General features: G+C 47.8%; 1 protein-coding gene across 2 annotated transcripts in view; it reads right to left on the minus strand.

Moving 5' to 3' along the window:
* The window catches only part of ADAMTS9 (ADAM metallopeptidase with thrombospondin type 1 motif 9), a 218,896-nt gene that overhangs the window by 14,927 nt on the left and 183,969 nt on the right, over nt 1–20,000 (minus strand). For both annotated transcript variants that reach the window (XM_077275942.1, XM_077275943.1), the window contains one exon: nt 472–642. In XM_077275942.1, the coding sequence (XP_077132057.1) occupies nt 472–642 (171 nt within the window). The remainder of the gene's footprint in view (nt 1–471; nt 643–20,000) is intronic.

Here is a 20,000-nt window from a genome sequence, read left to right on the forward strand (position 1 = left end):
GTCCTTGTCAGTGATTGGCAGCCTTCACTGTCAGTCACTAAGTAGCACCGCTTACTGGACTAAGTATACCGCCTACTGGACTAAGTAGCAGCGCCTACTGGACTAAGTAGCAGCGCCTACTGGACTATGTAGCACCGCCTACTGGACTATGTAGCACCGCCTACTGGACTAATTAGCACCGCCTACTGGACTATGCAACACCGCCTACTGGACTAAGTAGCACCCCCTACTGGACTAAGTAGCACCGCCTACTGGACTAAGTAGCACCGCCTACTGGACTAAGTAGCACCGCCTACTGGACTACCACCAGAAGGAGTAAGTTTAAATGCTTAAATTAATAGTCAGACCATTTCCCCCCACAGATATATATATTGATCTGTTCAGCTCCTCCTGCTCTGTATCATGCTGCCCCCAGACTAGACGTCGTGTTTAATGCGATAGGTTCCCTTTAAGTGATGCCCCTGCTAGTACCTGAGACCACTCCCCGGTTATCCAGATGTATTCACAGGACTGTAGGTTGCAGCTGTCCACGTCGGACGGTCGGTCAGTGTCATCACAATGTAAGGGCGGAACTTCCTTCTTCTCTTCACTGGCGCAGAACACTTTGCGGTAGCGGAATCCTTCATCGCAAGTTTTGCTGCACTGCAAAACAAAATAAAAAATCTGGAAATCAAAATAACTACTAAACGATTATGTGATAGACACCAAGGGGAGTTATTGAGAATAAAGAAAAGGAAACAAAACTTTGCTCATGACAAGTCATACAAAGTCCACAGGGGGGCGCCAGTGTGAACCGCACCATGCATAATGCATATATTAACCCCTGAGATTTCTTCTCCTCTTATGTCAGTGCCGGATACTTGCGCCGATGCTCAGATCATCAATCGCTTTCTAACAGAGATGAATTAATTGATTCTCAGCAAATCAGATTGTTGACAAATATCCTGAATGATTTGGAATCAGTTTCTTTCCATGATCTGATTTCTGCACAATCTGGATACAATTTTGCTGGATTCGGAGAGCCAGGAACTGGTTAAAAAAACCCCTTCTACTTTCCTCTGGCCAGTGCTCCCATTACCTCTCCCACCGCCCCCGATCCTCTGATCGCCTTCTCTGTCCTCCATGTTTCTCATAGAATCTGTCAGCAGGTTTTTGCAATGCAATGTAATCTGAGAGCCGCATGATGTAGGAGCAGAGATCTTGATTCCAGTGATGTATCACTTACTAGGCTGTGTGTTGCTGTTTCAATAAAATCAGTGTTTTATCGGCAAGAGATTATCACTAAAGGACTAGTAAACCTGATGCCATGTAGTCTGGGTCGGTTTTAGACAAAGTGGGGCCCTGGGCACACCTTCAAAGTGGGGCCCCATTAGTCCCCCTGCTCTATGGTTCATCCCACCCTCACTACTGATTAGCAGCTTTCTGCCTATGCACAGTGTACACAGAAAACAGCCAATCAGTGGTGTGGGTGGGGTTATACAGAGCTCAGCATTCAGAGAACTGCTAGATTTACAGTGATTATATTGAAATGACAGAAAGCAGACCAGCAAGTGACACATCGCTGGAATCAGGGTCTCTGCCCCTACATCATGCTGCTCTCAGATCATATAGCAAAAATATACTGACGGATTCCTTTTAAATGTAAATGTTAAGAATCTGTCAGTGAGCTCGTTCTGAGACCGACCACATCAAAGTGGTGACTTGCATCGAAACAAAGAGGTACAAAATGTGTAAAGAGACCCAACGGCAGAAGCTCCAAATACAAGTAATTAAGTTAATTAAAAAAATCTCCAAAGGTGGAAAATCCTTCTTAATGCTGGGCCTAGTGAAGATGAGCAGCGCCTGAGGCCTGGAGGTAAGATGATAGAGGGCAGAGAAGCTGATTGTAGGACTGGCAGCAGCTGATCTGATCCTCTCTACTACTGTATCATATTCCTGAAGTGCTGGTTTAGCTTTAGTAAAGAGGCGGCCATCACCCAATTGATCACGATGAGGAACTAGGAGGACAAATCGCGTCAGTCCTGGGTGATTGGAGTGTGATCCCATTCCTCTACATTCACCCTCTACTGATCCAATGGTGTCCTGCAGTTCCACTACTGTCCAGCGTGTGTCACTGTGGCACCGCCCTACATTGGATTGATCTACCTGTATCACTGGCAATGAATTCCACGTGTGGCAGTAAAAGCGGAGAGCACTGTTATAGCGCCATTATCCACGTCTGCGCCCTATTATATGGCGGAATTTTCCTACCATCCAAAACTTCATTGACAGGATGAACAACCCCCCCCACCGGCCGCCAATTAGAAGAACATCTTCCCATAATAAATCAGACCATTATGTCATCTGGGGCTACACACAGGGAAATACTAAGGAGAAGGCAAAACTTACAGAAAAGGTAGCATCATCCGAATTATATCCATATATGTACTAGAAAACAGGGGCGTAACTATCGCCCCCGTGCCCTGGAGATTACAGTGATATTTGAGGATTTACTGCCTGTAGAAAATAATGGTCTTGCTGTCCTCATCCCCCACAAGATGAAACTGCTTTTGGAAGTGTATATTTCATTCTAATATGTCCAGATTATTTGCTTTGTAATTTGCCATGCATTTTTTCCTTTCCAGCATTCTGCCAGCATTACAGGTGCAGGAACTTTCTTTCCGTCTCATGCAAACCTGCATCGCTCCTGCCATTGTTCAATGGCTTCCCCGTAGTGATGAGCGAACGTGCTGGGATAAGGTGTTATCTGAGCATGCTCGGGTGCTATCCAAGTATCTTGGGCGTGCTTGACTAATATATACGAGTCCCCGCGGCTTCATGATTCATGGCTGTTAGACGGTTGCAACCCATGCATCGATTGCCTCTGACATATTGTGACTATGGATTGTCTATTAGCTCATATGGATGTGACTTGTGGCAGACACGATGCAGAATAGTCATGAGAGTGTATTTATTCTGCTTTTCTTTATATAGCACCATCATATTCCGTAGCGCTGTACAGACATCACCTTCTCTGTCCCCATTGGGGCCCCTAATCCATATTCCCTATTAGTATGTCTTTGCAATCTGTGAGACAAATGGAGGAAAGTCGTGCGAACCTGGTGAGAACATACAAACTCTTTGCAGATTTTGTCCTTGGTGGGATTTGAACCCAGGACCCCAGAGCAGCTAACCACTGAGCCACCTACTAACTACTGAGCCACTTACTAGCCACTGAGCCACCATATTGTACTTATAGTCCAAAGTTTGTTGGTTTTCATTTTTCTGCCTAAATGAACACAGTTTTTAATAACATCTGCAGGGGTTTTTTTTTTTAACACCAAAGCCAGAAGTGGATCCAAAAACTGTATTTGTAATTTCAGCAGTTACACATAATGATTTTACAATTGTATATACTTTTATTTTCTGACTAATGAAAATCCTACCCACTAGTGGGAACACATCATCTAAGCATCAGATTATTAATTTCATAGGTACTTTAGTTATAGATACACATGTGCAGTTCATATTATTGGCCACTAGATGGCAAACTCTGCTTTGTGTTTTAGTGATGGCAAAAAAAGAAATGAGTTCCTTAGGGGGATGCAGAAGGATATGGAGCGATGCTAGGAGACCATGGGTCTTAATGCAGGTGGTTTAATGGCAGGATGTCATAACATACAAAAAAAGACCCAATGACAGCAAAGTCAGCCTTTCCAGTAGCCAAGCAGCCACCGGTCACGAGGACACGTCAGCAGCGACTACGGTTATGAGTAACTAGCTATTGAACCCGTTCTACGCCCGGGTGGCGAGCATTTATATTGGTATATGGTCTCCATCCTGGTATGTGCTGCTCCCATCTTGCTCTCCCATCCTGTCATGTGCTGCTCCATCCTGCGCCCTCATCCTGTCATGTGGTGCTCCCATCCTGTCATGTGCACCCATCCTGCGCCCCCATCCTGTCATGTGCTGTTCCATCCTGCGCCCCCATCCTATTATGTGCTGCTCCATCCTGCGCCCCATCCTGTCATGTGTGTGCGCCCTCATTCTGTCATGTGCTGCTCCCATCCTGTGCCCCCATTCTGTCATGTGCTGCTCCCATCCTGTGCCCCCATTCTGTCATGTGCTGCTCCCATCCTGTGCCCCCATTCTGTCATGTGCTGCTCCCATTCTGTCATGTGCTCCCATCCTGCGCCCCATCCAGTCATGTGCTCCCATCCTGCACCCCCATCCTGTCATGTGTGCACCCCCATTCTGTCATGTGCTGCTGCCATCGTGCGCCCCCATTCTGTCATGTGCTGCTCCCATCCTGTGCCTCCATTCTGTTGTAATGTGCTGCACCCATTCTGCCTGTTCCTGTTTCCATTCTGCCATATGTTGCTCTCATCTTTCTCTCTCCGGCTCTACTGACCGAGTGTGGCTGTGCTGAGTGCGGGCGGCTGTGCTGAGTGCGGGCGGCTGTGCTGAGTGCGGGCGGCTGTGCATGGCTGTGCTGAGTGCCGGCGGCTGTGCTGAGTGCGGGCGGCTGTGCTGAGTGCGGGCGGCTGTGCATGGCTGTGCTGAGTGCCGGCGGCTGTGCTGAGTGCCGGCGGCTGTGCTGAGTGCGGGCGGCTGTGTGTGGCTGTGCTGAGTGCAGGCGGCTGTGCATGGCTGTGCTGAGTGCCGGCGGCTGTGCTGAGTGCCGGCGGCTGTGCTGAGTGCCGGCGGCTGTGTGTGGCTGTGCTGAGTGCAGGCGGCTGTGCTGAGTGCGTGCGCTGTCCGTGGCTGTGCCGAGTGTGGGCGGCTGTGCCGAGTGCGGGCGGCTGTGCCGAGTGCGGGCGGCTGTGCCGAGTGCGGGCGGCTGTGCCGAGTGCCGGCGGCTGTGCCGAGTGCCGGCGGCTGTGCTGAGTGCCGGCGGCTGTGCTGAGTGCCGGCGGCTGTGCTGAGTGCGGGAGGCTGTGCTGAGTGCGGGAGGCGGTGCGTGGCTGTGCTGAGTGCGGGCGGCTGTGCTGAGTGCGGGCTGCTGGGCTGAGTGCGCGCGGCTGTGCGTGGCAGTGCTGAGTGCGGGCGGCTGTGCTGAGTGCGGGCGGCTGTGCTGAGTGCCGGCGGCTGTGCTGAGTGCCGGCGGCTGTGCTGAGTGCCGGCGGCTGTGCTGAGTGTCGGCGGCTGTGCTGAGTGCGGGAGGCTGTGCTGAGTGCGGGAGGCAGTGCGTGGCTGTGCTGAGTGCGGGCGGCTGTGCTGAGTGCGGGCTGCTGGGCTGAGTGCGGGCTGCTGGGCTGAGTGCGGGCGGCTGTGCGTGGCGGTGGTGAGTGCGGGCGGCTGTGCGTGGCGGTGCTGAGTGCGGGCGGCTGTGTGTGGCGGTGCTGAGTGCGGGCGGCTGTGCGTGGCGATGCTGAGTGCGGGCGGCTGTGCGTGGCGGTGCTGAGTGCGGGCGGCTGTGCGTGGCGGTGCTGAGTGCGGGCGGCTGTGCGTGGCGTGCTGAGTGCGGGCGGCTGTGCGTGGCGGTGCTGAGTGCGGGCGGCTGTGCGTGGCGGTGCTGAGTGCGCGTGGCGGTGCTGAGTGCGGGCGGCTGTGCGTGGCGGTGGTGAGTGCGGGCGGCTGTGCGTGGCGGTGGTGAGTGCGGGCGGCTGTGCGTGGCGGTGCTGAGTGCGGGCGGCTGTGCGTGGCGGTGCTGAGTGCGGGCGGCTGTGCGTGGCGGTGCTGAGTGCGGGCGGCTGTGCGTGGCGGTGCTGAGTGCGGGCGGCTGTGCGTGGCGGTGCTGAGTGCGGGCGGCTGTGCGTGGCGGTGCTGAGTGCGGGCGGCTGTGCGTGGCGGTGCTGAGTGCGGGCGGCTGTGCGTGGCGGTGCTGAGTGCGGGCGGCTGTGCGTGGCGGTGCTGAGTGCGGGCGGCTGTGCGTGGCGGTGGTGAGTGCGGGCGGCTGTGCGTGGCGGTGGTGAGTGCGGGCGGCTGTGCGTGGCGGTGGTGAGTGCAGGCGGCTGTGCGTGGCGGTGGCGAGTGCGGGCGGCTGTGCGTGGCGGTGGTGAGTGCGGGCGGCTGTGCGGGGTGGTGCTGAGAGTGCGGGCGGCTGTGCTGGGCGCCGAGTGCCGGGGGCCTGAGCAGGCGGGGACACCGGTGCGCTGTGGAGGTCAGGTGCTGGAGTCGCCGCTAGCTCAGGCCCCCGGCACTTGTTATATTTACCTGTCCCCCGTTCCACTGCTGCGCGCCTCTCTGTCTTCCGGGGTCATCTGCCTGTGACTGTTCAGTCAGAGGGCGGCGCGCATTAAGCGCGTCATCGTGCCCTCTGAACTGAACGTCGCAGGCAGAAGAGGTGGAGGATGGAGCAGCGCGCAGCAGTGGAACGGGACAGGTAAATATACTCACCCTCCTGGCTCGTCCCTGCTTCTCGGTTGGAGATCGCGGTGTGCGTTCAGTGCTTACGCATACCGTGATCTCCTGGGAGCGTCACTCTGTGGGGTCCAGACTGCGCCGGCGCTTGCGCTTGCGCAGTCTATAAAGGCTTCGGACAGAGTGATCCTCCCAGCATTATATTATAGATGTTGGACGCACCGTCTGGTCTGGGGATATGTGAAACCCTTACATTTAATAAACCTCATTTATGACAATGGTCAGGGGCGGACATGACATCGGTGCAGCCTGTACACATGGGCCCAAGAGGTACCACCGAAAAAGCAGCAAGGAGCTTCTGTCATAGCAGAACTATTGGACTGCAAAGGGCCCATATAATGTTCTGGCACAGGGGTCCGCCACTGACTCTGGGGTCTACTTACTTGATCTTTTTGCCCCACCCCCACCCCAGCACCAGGGATTGTGTGCGCCTGCTATATCTGCTGAGACGACCACCTTTAAGCTACTGAGACCCCCTCAGAGTTTATTGCATGTCATGCATTTTTAAATAGATCTCTCAGACCTGATAAGACTGATGTACTTACCCTGAAAATCTATATCAGAACAGCTGGATAATCCAGATATTAAAATGTCAATTTTAACATCAAACTAAAAAAAAAATCAAAAATTAAAAAAAAAAAAAGATTATACAGCCATGCTTATGTGGATTTCCAAAGTAATTGCACTGGCCTCATCAGGTCCAAGATATAAATAACACTGTATGCAGTTTGTTACGGGAAATTTGCAGACAGATGCTCTTTAACTCTGTGGTCCATCAATAAAGGATTATTCTCATGTTCTTTTGTGGGTAAAATTGCAAAGTCTTGTAACATCTTTGCAAATTACTTGTCATTAAAAATCCTCTTTATTCTCAAGAACGGAGTTATAATAAATGTTATAGTTTAATGCTCGTTGTCTAGGCTTCTGCTCAGCGGATAAAAGTGTGCAGCGCTTACAAGCTCTTTCCACCAGAGCTTGTAAGCACTGCTCTGAAGCTGACTGGGATCACTGGGGCGTGGGGTTAGTCTCCCCTGCACTCCTCCTGTGCTGCAGAGGCTAAACTGCCCCACATAGCAGCATCAGAGGGGGCACAGATTGGGCCAACAGTGCAATGATGTTTCTGGTCCGACCTGACAATCACCTGGACCTTCAAAATAAGCTCAGGATTATATAAAGTTGTAATAATAATAAGTTTCCATTGAAAATTCACCTTGTGGGATTATCTCCAGTGATCATCTGTATCTGCCGGTGTGTTCTATTTTCCTGCAGCGCCCCCCACAGGCGAAATAATGTAATGCATGATGTCTGCTGAAATAAATGGACCTCCAAGGATGCTGGGTCCTCCACAATGTCACCCACTTTTTGTAGCTGCTCTCCACCCTGGCTAAAAAGAAACCCCCCATTACATATTAAAACTAATGTCGATATCGATGGGTTCAGCATGTATGGGGGCACCGACCGTGAGATTGTTGGAGGAGACGTCGATCAGGGATATCGGATTTCGGTTCTTCCCGAGATAAGCCGCCGGAAGAGATGTCTGTTGGTCACTTTCTCGAGAGCTCCTGTGTATGGGAGAGACGTCCAAGATGGCTGTCCGGCCTTGGGGTACAGGTCTGCAGCCCTTTGCACACTGTCAGGATTCTCCTGTGCCGGCGCCAGCAGCGAGCAGTCATGTGCATACTCTCGGCCACATTCCCACTAGACGTGTCTGACCTCGCTCAGTTACTTGCATTGGGCGAGTCTGAATACAGTCTAGTCGGCATGCGACTGCATATATCTAAATCACATAAATCCAACACGGAGCCGATGGTGGAGAATCCTGACAGTGAGAGAGCTGTGAGGTCACTCCAACACTGGACAACCCCTTTAAAAGGGAAGGTGCTGCAATTTTTTATTTTGCATTAATAATTATTGATTATATAATCAATTATTTTTAATGCAAAATTAAATGGACAACATTAATTAATTATTTTTTATTTATTAATTTTTTTACTTTAGCCACTGGGGGCTGCCATTTTCATTTGGGGGTGTGTAAGAATCTGAGCCCGACGCTTATACACCCCACAGACAGCAGCCCCTGGGAATAAGAGACTGCGGCCGGACGGCAATATTAGACAGTTGGCCGAACATTCATCTGACGGCCATCTCGGATATCTCTGCCATACGTGGGAGCGTTCCTGCGTTCTGTATGAGGAAGTCACCCACAGAAATCCGGACAAGCTAAAAATGTCACAGTGGTGAAGCACTTGGGTCACATTTTCTAATCCCGTCTTCTATTTAGACTCGATGTGACATTACGTGCCAACTTCTCCCACTTTTTCTACTTTTTAATCAAGATCTAGTCTTTCATGACTATTTCCGTGCCTATCTATTCAGCTATGATGCGGTCTGTGGTCATAAATCGGCCGAGAGGAGCTCAGAAAAAGTAATAAACTCTCCTGCTGAGAGCTCACTGATGGGTTTCCCCTTAACTCATTCTGCAGCCAACAATAGACAGTGCAACACGGAAGCAATTGAAGGAGAACGGTGCACAATTTTTAATGAAAACCAATTTAAGGAAAAAAATGTCCCCTTTAAGAGCTTACTGCATACGGGTTTATAATTGAAAACCATAGAAAGTGCGTACAAACATTTCACTCCTGAGCGCCACCTAATGGCAACTGCAGAATGCTGACTTTATTGCAAGTGTGGACCTGGTCAAGATATTTGGCCAAGGCAAAGTTCAGGAAAACCCTAAGGGCTTTCCCCAAACCTTCACTTCTATGGATCTATAGGAGCTGAAGTGTACGTGTGTGATCTCTGCTCCATTCACTTCTATGGAGCTGAAGTGTACATGTGTGATCTCCGCTCCATTCACTTCTATGGAGCTGAAGTGTACATGTGTGATCTCCGCTCCATTCACTTCTATGGAGCTGAAGTGTACATGTGTGATCTCCGCTCCATTCACTTCTATGGATCTATGGAGCTGAAGTGTACGTGTGATCTCCGCTCCATTCACTTCTATGGATCTATGGAGCTGAAGTGTACATGTGTGATCTCCGCTCTATTCACTTCTATGGAGCTGAAGTGTACATGTGTGATCTCCGCTCCATTCACTTCTATGGATCTATGGAGCTGAAGTGTACATGTGTGATCTCCGCTCCATTCACTTCTATGGATCTATAGTAGCTGGAGTGTACATGTGTGATCTCCGCTGCATTCACTTCTATGGATCTATAGTAGCATGTGTGATCTCCGCTCTCTTGGTCAGTGTGATGAATGACATTTTATTTTAATACAGATCATGATGTGACAATAAAAAATGCCAATAATTTAAAATAAATTAATCAAGAAAAACTGATTTAAACAATAGGTCATGTGTAAGTTTCCTCTCCGCTGCACCCATGTGACTTTAGCGTCGCAATTGAATCTCACATATTATAAAGACAAGGGGGCGATGTTGCATTTATGAATAGTGTTTCAGCGCCCCCAATGGTGAAAGGCGGTACTGCAAATGAAAGAATGTTCTGCATTTTCTTAATTTCCCATGGAATAGCAGTTTTCCCGGCCCTATAGGCACATTATGTGATATATTATGTGGTTAGTATCAGCCAGAACATCTTTGCACATTTCAATCTCCTTTTACAACAATGCAGAAAGTTCCTCTGCAGTTTTCTGCTCCCCTTTTGCCAAGATACCTATTACTTCCAGGATGGTGGCCCAAGAGCTTGTATGGCTCATAATCCTGATTTATGACTAGCTAACAGGACGTTATGAGTTAGGCCATTCTACTCATGAGGGTTCCTGTGAACCGGGAATTTGTTGGCCGGGGGTCCCGGAAAGTGTGTGTTACCGAGGTCACCCCCTGCAGTCAGAGAATGACCCAGCATAAGATGGGAGGCGCGACTCCGTGCTGGGAGACCGCCTGCCCACTGTGACTCCGAGCACCCGCCTTCATTTTTGCATCTACTATATTAGGCTATGTTCACACGTTGCATTTTTGCTGCGTTTTTTTAATGCAAATTTTAAGCTGCGTTTTACAGTACCAGCAAAAGTAATGAGATTTCAGAAATCTCCTGCACACGTTGGGTATTTTCCTGACCGAATTGGAAAACTGATGCGTTTTTGAAAACTGCAGCGAGTCACTTCTGGTGCAAAAACCTAAGGAAGTTGCATTATTTTTATTTCTGGGAAAGGACACTAAACTTTATCACCATGCGCAAGAGAGAATAAAAACGTAGCTGAAAACACAGCAAAAATGGAGCAGAAAATGAAGCAAATATGCAGAAACAAATGGAGCAAATATGCAGCAAAAATGGAGTAAACGGTGGATCCTGTGTTATCTAATGTATATAAATGTGTTATCTGTGATTGTACAGGAGGAGGAGGAGGTGAGCTGTGACATCACCTATTGTGAATGGTGGATCCTGTGTTATCTACTGTATATAGAGGTGTTATCAGTCATTGTACAGGAGGAGGAGGTGAGCTGTGACATCACCTATTGTGAATGGTGGATCCTGTGTTATCTACTGTATATAGAGGTGTTATCAGTCATTGTACAGGAGGAGGAGGTGAGCTGTGACATCACCTATTGTGAATGGTGGATCCTGTGTGATCTACTGTATATAGAGGTGTTATCGGTCATTGTACAGGAGGAGGTGAGCTGTGACATCACCTATTGTGAATGGTTGATCCTGTGTTATCTACGGTATATAGAGGTGTTATCAGTCATTGTACAGGAGGAGGAGGAGGAGGTGAGCTGTGACATCACCTATTGTGAATGGTGGATCCTGTGTTATCTACGGTATATAGAGGTGTTATCAGTCATTGTACAGGAGGAGGAGGTGAGCTGTGACATCACCTATTGTGAATGGTGGATCTTGTGTTATCTACTGTATATAGAGGTGTTATCAGTCATTATACAGGAGGGGGAGGTGAGCTGTGACATCACCTATTGTGAATGGTTGATCCTGTGTTATCTACTGTATATAGAGGGGTTATCAGTCATTGTACAGGAGGAGGAGGTGAGCTGTGACATCACCTATTGTGAATGGTGGATCCTGTGTTATCTACTGTATATAGAGGTGTTATCAGTCATTGTACAGGAGAAGGAGGTGAGCTGTGACATCACCTATTGTGAATGTTGGATCCTGTGTTTTCTACTGTATATAGAGGTGTTATCAGTCATTGTACAGGAGGAGGAGGTGAGCTGTGATATCACCTATTGTGAATGGTGGATCCTGTGTTATCTACTGTATATAGAGGTGTTATTAGTCATTGTACAGGAGGAGGTGAGCTGTGACATCACCTATTGTGAATGGTGGATCCTGTTGTGGATTCTGTTTGTGGGCTCCCTCTGGTGGTTACTGCTGGTACTGGGTGACTTTGGTGGGTTGCGGCCTTTGGTTTCCACCTGTCCATCAGAGGCTGGGTGTTTCCTATTTTACCTGGCCTTTCTGTCATTCCCTTGCCGGCTATCTATGTATTCAGATGTGCTCTGTTTGGTTCCTGCCTACCTGCTCCCAGATCTTTCAGGATAAGCTAAGTGCTGATTTTCAGTTGTTGGTTTTTTGTCCAGCTTGCTTATTATGTCTCTATGCTAGCTGGTAGCTCTAGTGGACTGAGGTTCTCCCCATGTGCCATGAGTTGGCACATGGGTTCTTGTAATCTCAGGATGGTTTTTTGATTAGGGTTTTTTGCTGACCGCTCAGACCCCTTTTGTATCGTTCTGCTTTCTAGTTTACAGCGGGCCTCAATTTGCTGAAACTATATATATCATCTCTATGTGTGTGACTTCCTCTCATTTCACCGTCAATACATGTGGGGGGGCAACTATACCTTTTGGGGTTCATTCCTCTGGAGGCAAGTGAGGTCTTATTTTCTCTGCAGTACTAGTTAGCTCTTAGGCTGGTGCGTGGCGTCTAGAACCAACGTAGGCACGCTCCCTGGCTATCTCTAGTTGCGTTTGTCAGGCGTAGGGCAGCGGTCAGCCCAGGTTCCATCACCCTAGAGCTCGTCCGATATTTTGTATTACTTTGCTTGTCCCTTGCTATCCCTAGCCATTGGGATTCATGACAGTATAGCTGGCCCACAAAGTGTTAATTGTTTGGGCTGAAGCAGGAGAAAAAGAAGTGTTTAAGGGAAATTTTTTTTTTTTTTTTTTCCTTCAGAGTTTTGCTGCCTAGCCCTTAATTGCTGTCTAGCTGCTTCTTACCTCCTCTTAACCCTTGAATGGCTCTGATATTAGCTGTTTAACATGGATGTCCAGAGTTTGGCTTCCAGCCTGAGTAATCTCGCGGCAAAAGTTCAAAACATACAGGATTTTGTTGTTCACACTCCCATGTCTGAACCTAGAATTCCTATTCCAGAATTCTTTTCTGGAGATAGATCTACCTTCCTGAATTTCAGGAACAATTGTAAATTGTTTCTTTCTTTAAAATCTCGCTCCTCTGGAGACCCTGCTCAACAGGTCAAGATTGTAATATCTTTCCTGCGGGGCGACCCTCAGAATTGGGCATTTGCATTGGCACCAGGGGATCCTGCATTGCTCAATGTGGATGCGTTTTTTCTGGCATTGGGATTGCTCTATGAGGAACCCAACCTGGAGATTCAGGCTGAAAAGGCTTTATTAGCCCTCTCTCAGGGGCATGATGAAGCGGAAATATATTGTCAAAAATTTCGGAAATGGTCGGTGCTTACTCAGTGGAATGAGTGCGCCCTGGCTGCTAACTTCAGAAATGGTCTTTCCGAGGCCATTAAGGATATTATGGTGGGGTTCCCTACGCCTACAGGTCTGAATGAGTCGATGGCTATGGCCATTCAGATTGATCGGCGTTTACAGGAGCGCAAACCCGTGCACCAGTTGGCGGTGTCTTCTGAACAGGCACCTGAGACTATGCAATGTGATAGAATTCAGTCCAGAAGTGAACGGCAAAATTATAGGCGGAAAAATGGATTGTGTTTTTATTGTGGTGATTCAGCTCATGTTATATCAGCATGCTCTAAACGCACTAAAAGGGTTGATAAATCTTTTGCCATTGGTACTCTGCAGCCTAAGTTCATTTTGTCTGTGACTCTGATTTTTTCACTGTCTTCCATTTCCGTCGATGCCTATGTGGATTCAGGCGCTGCCCTGAGTCTTATGGATTGGTCATTTGCTAAACGCTGCGGTTTTAGTCTGGAGCCTCTGGAAGTTCCTATTCCTCTGAAGGGAATTGACTCTACACCATTGGCTATGAATAAGCCGCAGTATTGGACACAAGTGACCATGCGCATGACTCCCGTTCATCAGGAGGTGATTCGCTTCCTTGTACTGTATAATTTACATGATGTACTAGTGCTTGGTCTGCCATGGTTACAAACTCATAATCCTGTCCTGGACTGGAAAACAATGTCTGTGTTAAGCTGGGGATGTCAGGGGGTTCATGATTATGCACCTCCGATTTCAATCGCTTCATCTACTCCTTCTGAGATCCCTGCGTTTTTGTCTGACTATAGGGATGTTTTTGAGGAGCCTAAGCTCAATTCGCTCCCTCCTCATAGAGATTGTGACTGTGCTATAGAATTGATTCCTGGCAGTAAGTTCCCTAAGGGTCGTTTATTTAATCTGTCACTGCCAGAGCATACTGCTATGCGGAATTATATTAAGGAGTCCTTGGAAAAGGGACATATTCGTCCATCTTCGTCCCCTCTGGGAGCAGGTTTTTTTTTCGTGGCAAAAAAAGATGGTTCCCTGAGGCCTTGTATAGATTATCGCCTTCTGAATAAGATTACAGTCAAATATCAGTATCCACTGCCATTATTGACTGATTTGTTTGCTCGCATTAAGGGGGCTAGGTGGTTCACTAAGATAGATCTTCGCGGTGCGTATAATCTGGTGCGGATAAAACAGGGTGACGAGTGGAAAACCGCATTTAATACGCCTGAGGGCCATTTTGAGTATTTGGTAATGCCTTTTGGACTCTCCAATGCTCCGTCAGTCTTTCAGTCCTTTATGCACAATATTTTCCGTGAATATCTGGATAAGTTTATGATTGTGTATTTGGATGATATTTTGGTGTTTTCTGATGACTGGGAGTCTCATGTTTTACAGGTCAGGAAGGTGTTTCAGGTTCTGCGGGCCAATTCTCTGTTTGTGAAGGGCTCAAAGTGTCTCTTCGGAGTCCAGAAGATTTCTTTTTTGGGGTACATTTTTTCTCCTTCTACCATTGAGATGGATCCCGTCAAGGTTCAGGCGATTTGTGACTGGACACAACCTACATCTGTTAAGAGCCTTCAGAAGTTCTTGGGGTTTGCTAATTTTTATCGTCGGTTCATTGCTAATTTTTCCAGTATTGTTAAACCTTTGACTGATTTGACTAAAAAGGGTGCTGATGTTGCTGATTGGTCTCCTGCGGCCGTGGAGGCCTTTCGGGAACTTAAGCGCCGGTTTTCTTCTGCTCCTGTGTTGTGTCAACCAGATGTTTCACTTCCTTTTCAGGTTGAGGTTGATGCTTCCGAGATTGGAGCGGGGGCGGTTTTGTCACAGAGAAGTTCTAATGGCTCGGTGATGAAGCCATGTGCATTCTTCTCTAGAAAATTCTCGCCCGCCGAGCGCAATTATGATGTGGGTAATCGGGAGCTTTTGGCCATGAAGTGGGCATTTGAGGAGTGGCGTCATTGGCTTGAGGGTGCTAAACATCGTGTGGTGGTCTTGACTGATCACAAGAATCTCATTTACCTTGAGTCTGCCAGGCGTTTGAATCCTAGACAGGCTCGTTGGTCGTTGTTTTTTTCTCGTTTCAATTTCGTGGTTTCATACCTGCCAGGTTCAAAGAATGTGAAGGCAGATGCTCTTTCCAGGAGTTTTGTGCCTGACTCTCCTGGAGACTCTGGGCCTACTGGTATCCTTAGGGATGGGGTAATATTGTCCGCCGTATCCCCAGACTTGCGACGTGCATTGCAGGAGTTTCAGGTGGATAAACCGGATCGTTGTCCACCAGAAAGACTGTTTGTTCCGGATGATTGGACCAGTAGAGTCATCTCCGAGGTCCATTCTTCTGTGTTGGCTGGTCATCCTGGAATATTTGGTACTAGAGACTTGGTGGCCAGGTCTTTTTGGTGGCATTCCTTGTCTAGGGATGTGCGTACCTTTGTGCAGTCTTGTGAAGTGTGTGCTCGAGCTAAGCCTTGCTGTTCTCGGGCCAGTGGGTTGTTGTTATCCTTGCCCATCCCGAAGAGGCCTTGGACGCACATTTCCATGGATTTTATTTCTGATCTCCCGGTTTCACAGAAAATGTCCGTTATCTGGGTGGTGTGTGACCGCTTTTCTAAGATGGTTCATTTGGTGCCCTTGCCTAAGTTGCCTTCCTCCTCTGAGTTGGTCCCTTTATTTTTTCAGAACGTGGTTCGTTTGCATGGGATTCCGGAGAATATCGTTTCTGACAGGGGATCCCAGTTTGTGTCTAGATTTTGGCGGACGTTTTGTGCCAAGATGGGCATTGATTTGTCTTTCTCGTCTGCATTCCATCCTCAGACGAATGGCCAGACGGAGCGAACTAATCAGACCTTGGAAACTTATTTGAGGTGTTTTGTTTCTGCTGATCAAGATGACTGGGTTGCTTTTTTGCCGCTGGCCGAATTTGCTCTTAATAATCGGGCTAGTTCTGCCACGTTGGTCTCTCCTTTTTTTTGTAATTCGGGGTTTCATCCTCGTTTTTCCTCTGGTCAGGTGGAGTCTTCGGATTGTCCTGGAGTGGACGTGGTGGTGGACAGGCTACATCAGATTTGGAATCAGGTGGTGGACAATTTGAAGTTATCTCAGGAGAAGACTCAGCAGTTTGCTAAACGCCGTCGCCGCGTGGGTCCCCGACTTCTTGTTGGGGATTTGGTGTGGTTGTCTTCTCGTTTTGTCCCTATGAAGGTCTCCTCTCCTAAGTTCAAGCCTCGGTTCATCGGTCCTTATAGGATCTCGGAGATTCTTAACCCTGTATCTTTTCGTTTGGATCTCCCAGCATCGTTTGCTATTCATAATGTGTTCCATCGGTCGTTGTTGTTGCGGAGGTATGAGGTGCCCGTTGTTCCTTCGGTTGAGCCTCCTGCTCCGGTGCTGGTGGAGGGAGAATTGGAGTATGTTGTTGAGAAGATCTTGGATTCTCGTGTTTCCAGACGCAAACTCCAGTATTTGGTTAAGTGGAAGGGTTATGGTCAGGAGGATAATTCCTGGGTGGTCGCCTCCGATGTTCATGCGACTGATTTGGTCCGCGCCTTCCATAGAGCTCACCCTGATCGCCCTGGGGGTTCTCGTGAGGGTTCGGTGACCCCTCCTCAAGGGGGGGGTACTGTTGTGGATTCTGTTTGTGGGCTCCCTCTGATGGTTACTGCTGGTACTGGGTGACTTTGGTGGGTTGCGGCCTTTGGTTTCCACCTGTCCATCAGAGGCTGGGTGTTTCCTATTTTACCTGGCCTTTCTGTCATTCCCTTGCCGGCTATCTATGTATTCAGATGTGCTCTGTTTGGTTCCTGCCTACCTGCTCCCAGATCTTTCAGGATAAGCTAAGTGCTGATTTTCAGTTGTTTGTTTTTTTGTCCAGCTTGCTTATTATGTCTCTATGCTAGCTGGTAGCTCTAGTGGACTGAGGTTCTCCCCATGTGCCATGAGTTGGCACATGGGTTCTTGTAATCTCAGGATGGTTTTTTGATTAGGGTTTTTTGCTGACCGCTCAGACCCCTTTTGTATCGTTCTGCTTTCTAGTTTACAGCGGGCCTCAATTTGCTGAACCTATATATATCATCTCTATGTGTGTGCCTTCCTCTCATTTCACCGTCAATACATGTGGGGGGCAACTATACCTTTTGGGGTTCATTCCTCTGGAGGCAAGTGAGGTCTTATTTTCTCTGCAGTACTAGTTAGCTCTTAGGCTGGTGCGTGGCGTCTAGAACCAACGTAGGCACGCTCCTTGGCTATCTCTAGTTGCGTTTGTCAGGCGTAGGGCAGCGGTCAGCCCAGGTTCCATCACCCTAGAGCTCGTCCGATATTTTGTATTACTTTGCTTGTCCCTTGCTATCCCTAGCCATTGGGATTCATGACAGGATCCTGTGTTATATACTGTAGATAGAGGTGTTATCAGTCATTGTACAGGAGGAGGAGGAGGAGGTGAGTTGTGACATCATCTATTGTGTATGGTGGATCATGTGTTATCTACTGTATACAGAGGGGTTATCAGTCATTGTACAGGAGGAGGAGGTGAGCTGTGACATCACCTATTGTGAATGTTGGATCCTGTGTTTTCTACTGTATATAGAGGTGTTATCAGTCATTGTACATGAGTAGGTGAGCTGTGACCTCACCTATTGTGAATGGTGGATCCTGTGTTATCTACTGTATATAGAGGTGTTATTAGTCATTGTACAGGAGGAGGAGGTGAGCTGTGACATCACCTATTGTGAATGGTGGATCCTGTGTTATATACTGTAGATAGAGGTGTTATCAGTCATTGTACAGGGGGAGGAGGAGGAGGTGAGTTGTGACATCATCTATTGTGTATGGTGGATCATGTGTTATCTACTGTATACAGAGGTGTTATCAGTCATTGTACAGGAGGAGGAGGTGAGCTGTGACATCACCTATTGTGAATGGTGGATCGTGTGTTATCTACTGTATATAGAGGTGTTATCAGTCATTGTACAGGAGAAGGAGGTAAGCTGTGACATCACCTATTGTGAATGGTGGATCGTGTGTTATCTACTGTATATAGAGGTGTTATCAGTCATTGTACAGGAGGAGGAGGTGAGCTGTGACATCACCTATTGTGAATGGTGGATCCTGTGTTATCTACTGTATATAGAGGTGTTACTGCTTATTGTAATCCTGACTGCGATAATAATGAGACTGCTGAAAGTCTTCTTTACTGATCAGGAAGTACAAGTGTAATATTAGGCTTAGCGGCCAGTGTGATAACTGCAAGATTTCAGATTTAGTTTTAATTTAATAAATTGAAGGAAAAAACCCTTACAAGTCTAAACATAAAACCCTGACTTTAGCAGTAGGTCACGTCCTACGTGTGGCAGCATCCAGTATGTTGCTTCATCTCCTGGATTCTATATGCCACCTCTGTATAAAATCAGAGGCACATGAAGATTGAGTAATTAAAGCTCCTTAAGACGGCCGTGTGCCTGAGAACTCTAGAGGAGACAGTACTACTACTGGAGCTGTCGGGGAGAGCAGTCCTACATCTTAGTCCTCAATATACATGCGACGTGTAGGAAAACACCTGCATTAACTATATGAAACGTACGGTAATTAAGTCCTCACCATTGTTGCGCACACTTCCTGGAACGAGCCCAGATCCTTCTCTCCTCTTTGTCGTCTCAGAATGAAGTTGTCACTTTTTATGTTTTGGTTTTTTTTTTATTACGCAAAACCACAAGAACCTCTAGTCCTAGATTTATTACCTGCTTCTCCGGGAGGATAACAGCGTCTGATGTTGGATTAGATTAATTAGGAAGTGCCGTCACAATGCAGAGGAAGTCACCGAGGAGCACTGACCCCTACGGGGGGGGGGGAAGGAATGAAATACAAGCCTGGAGCCTTACAAAGGTCCAGTCTGAGTCCATGCCATATCCCGTCGGTCACTGTATTAAGGTCATACAGTTCCCTAGCAGTATTGCTTCAAGGGGTAAATATGCACTAGGAAGCTTGACATGGCGACGCAATACTATCCCTGCAGCTCTAATGCGTGAAGATACAAGGGACTTCTGCACACTTTTCCATGTCAAATTTTAGTGGGCAGACTAAAGTAGGGAAGGTATAAGAGATGGGGGAGTAAATCCGTAAAGAATTAAAGTCATCACAAATTTCCCAAAAGTTTTGGATTCCATTTGCACGAAACTAACAAAATGGCATCAACCTCGTCGACATTTTGTTGATTTGTTTTGATGGCCGGGAATGGGTTACAAAATAAAAAAAATATTATACCCATCTGTCCCAGGCCCGTCCCTCAACCTTCCTACTTCCACCCGGTCTTCCGATTGCTCCATCCGGCCATTGGATGGGTCTTCGGATCTTCTGGCACTAAGCCTAACACGGTCATGTGAAGCATGACCACCATCAATAATGTCAATTAAGTGTCCCGCACCCCAAATATCTGCGTGGGGTTGAAGGTCACAGCCTGCCTTCCCGTATGAGGTTTAGACCCCACCAGAAAATCCAAAGACCCATCCGAAGGGAGCGGAGAACCAGCAGGACAGATGAGAGTTGGATTTATGGGAGTATTTCGGGTCACTTTCCAATTCACGCCAAAATTAATCTGACGGCCGATTAGAGCGAATGTGCGCGAAATTAATCTTGGATAGATTTTCTCAACTCTAGGTGGGATTTATGCTAAAGTGCTGCAAAAATTGGATTTTTTTTCCATATTTTAGGATGCTTTTTAGACGGCCATCAGGAGCAATTTAGGAAATTAAAGCCGAGCCGTCCTTTCTGTCGGACAGCTTTGTTACATGAGGCCCTTTGTTTTTCTAACCTATTGGTATCAATCTGGAAAAAAAAATGCAATCGTGAAGGTAACTTTTTTCAATACAGTGTGTAATTATAAGAAGCGTATTTACTTGCTACCCTTTTTTTTTTGGCAGACGTACTTGCCGGACTTGGGAGAAAAAAAAATAAAAATTCTCCATCAGTCATCTGATTTGTATCAAGA

This window comes from Ranitomeya variabilis, chromosome 8 (genome assembly GCF_051348905.1).
Source record: "Ranitomeya variabilis isolate aRanVar5 chromosome 8, aRanVar5.hap1, whole genome shotgun sequence".
Lineage (NCBI taxonomy): Eukaryota > Metazoa > Chordata > Amphibia > Anura > Dendrobatidae > Ranitomeya > Ranitomeya variabilis.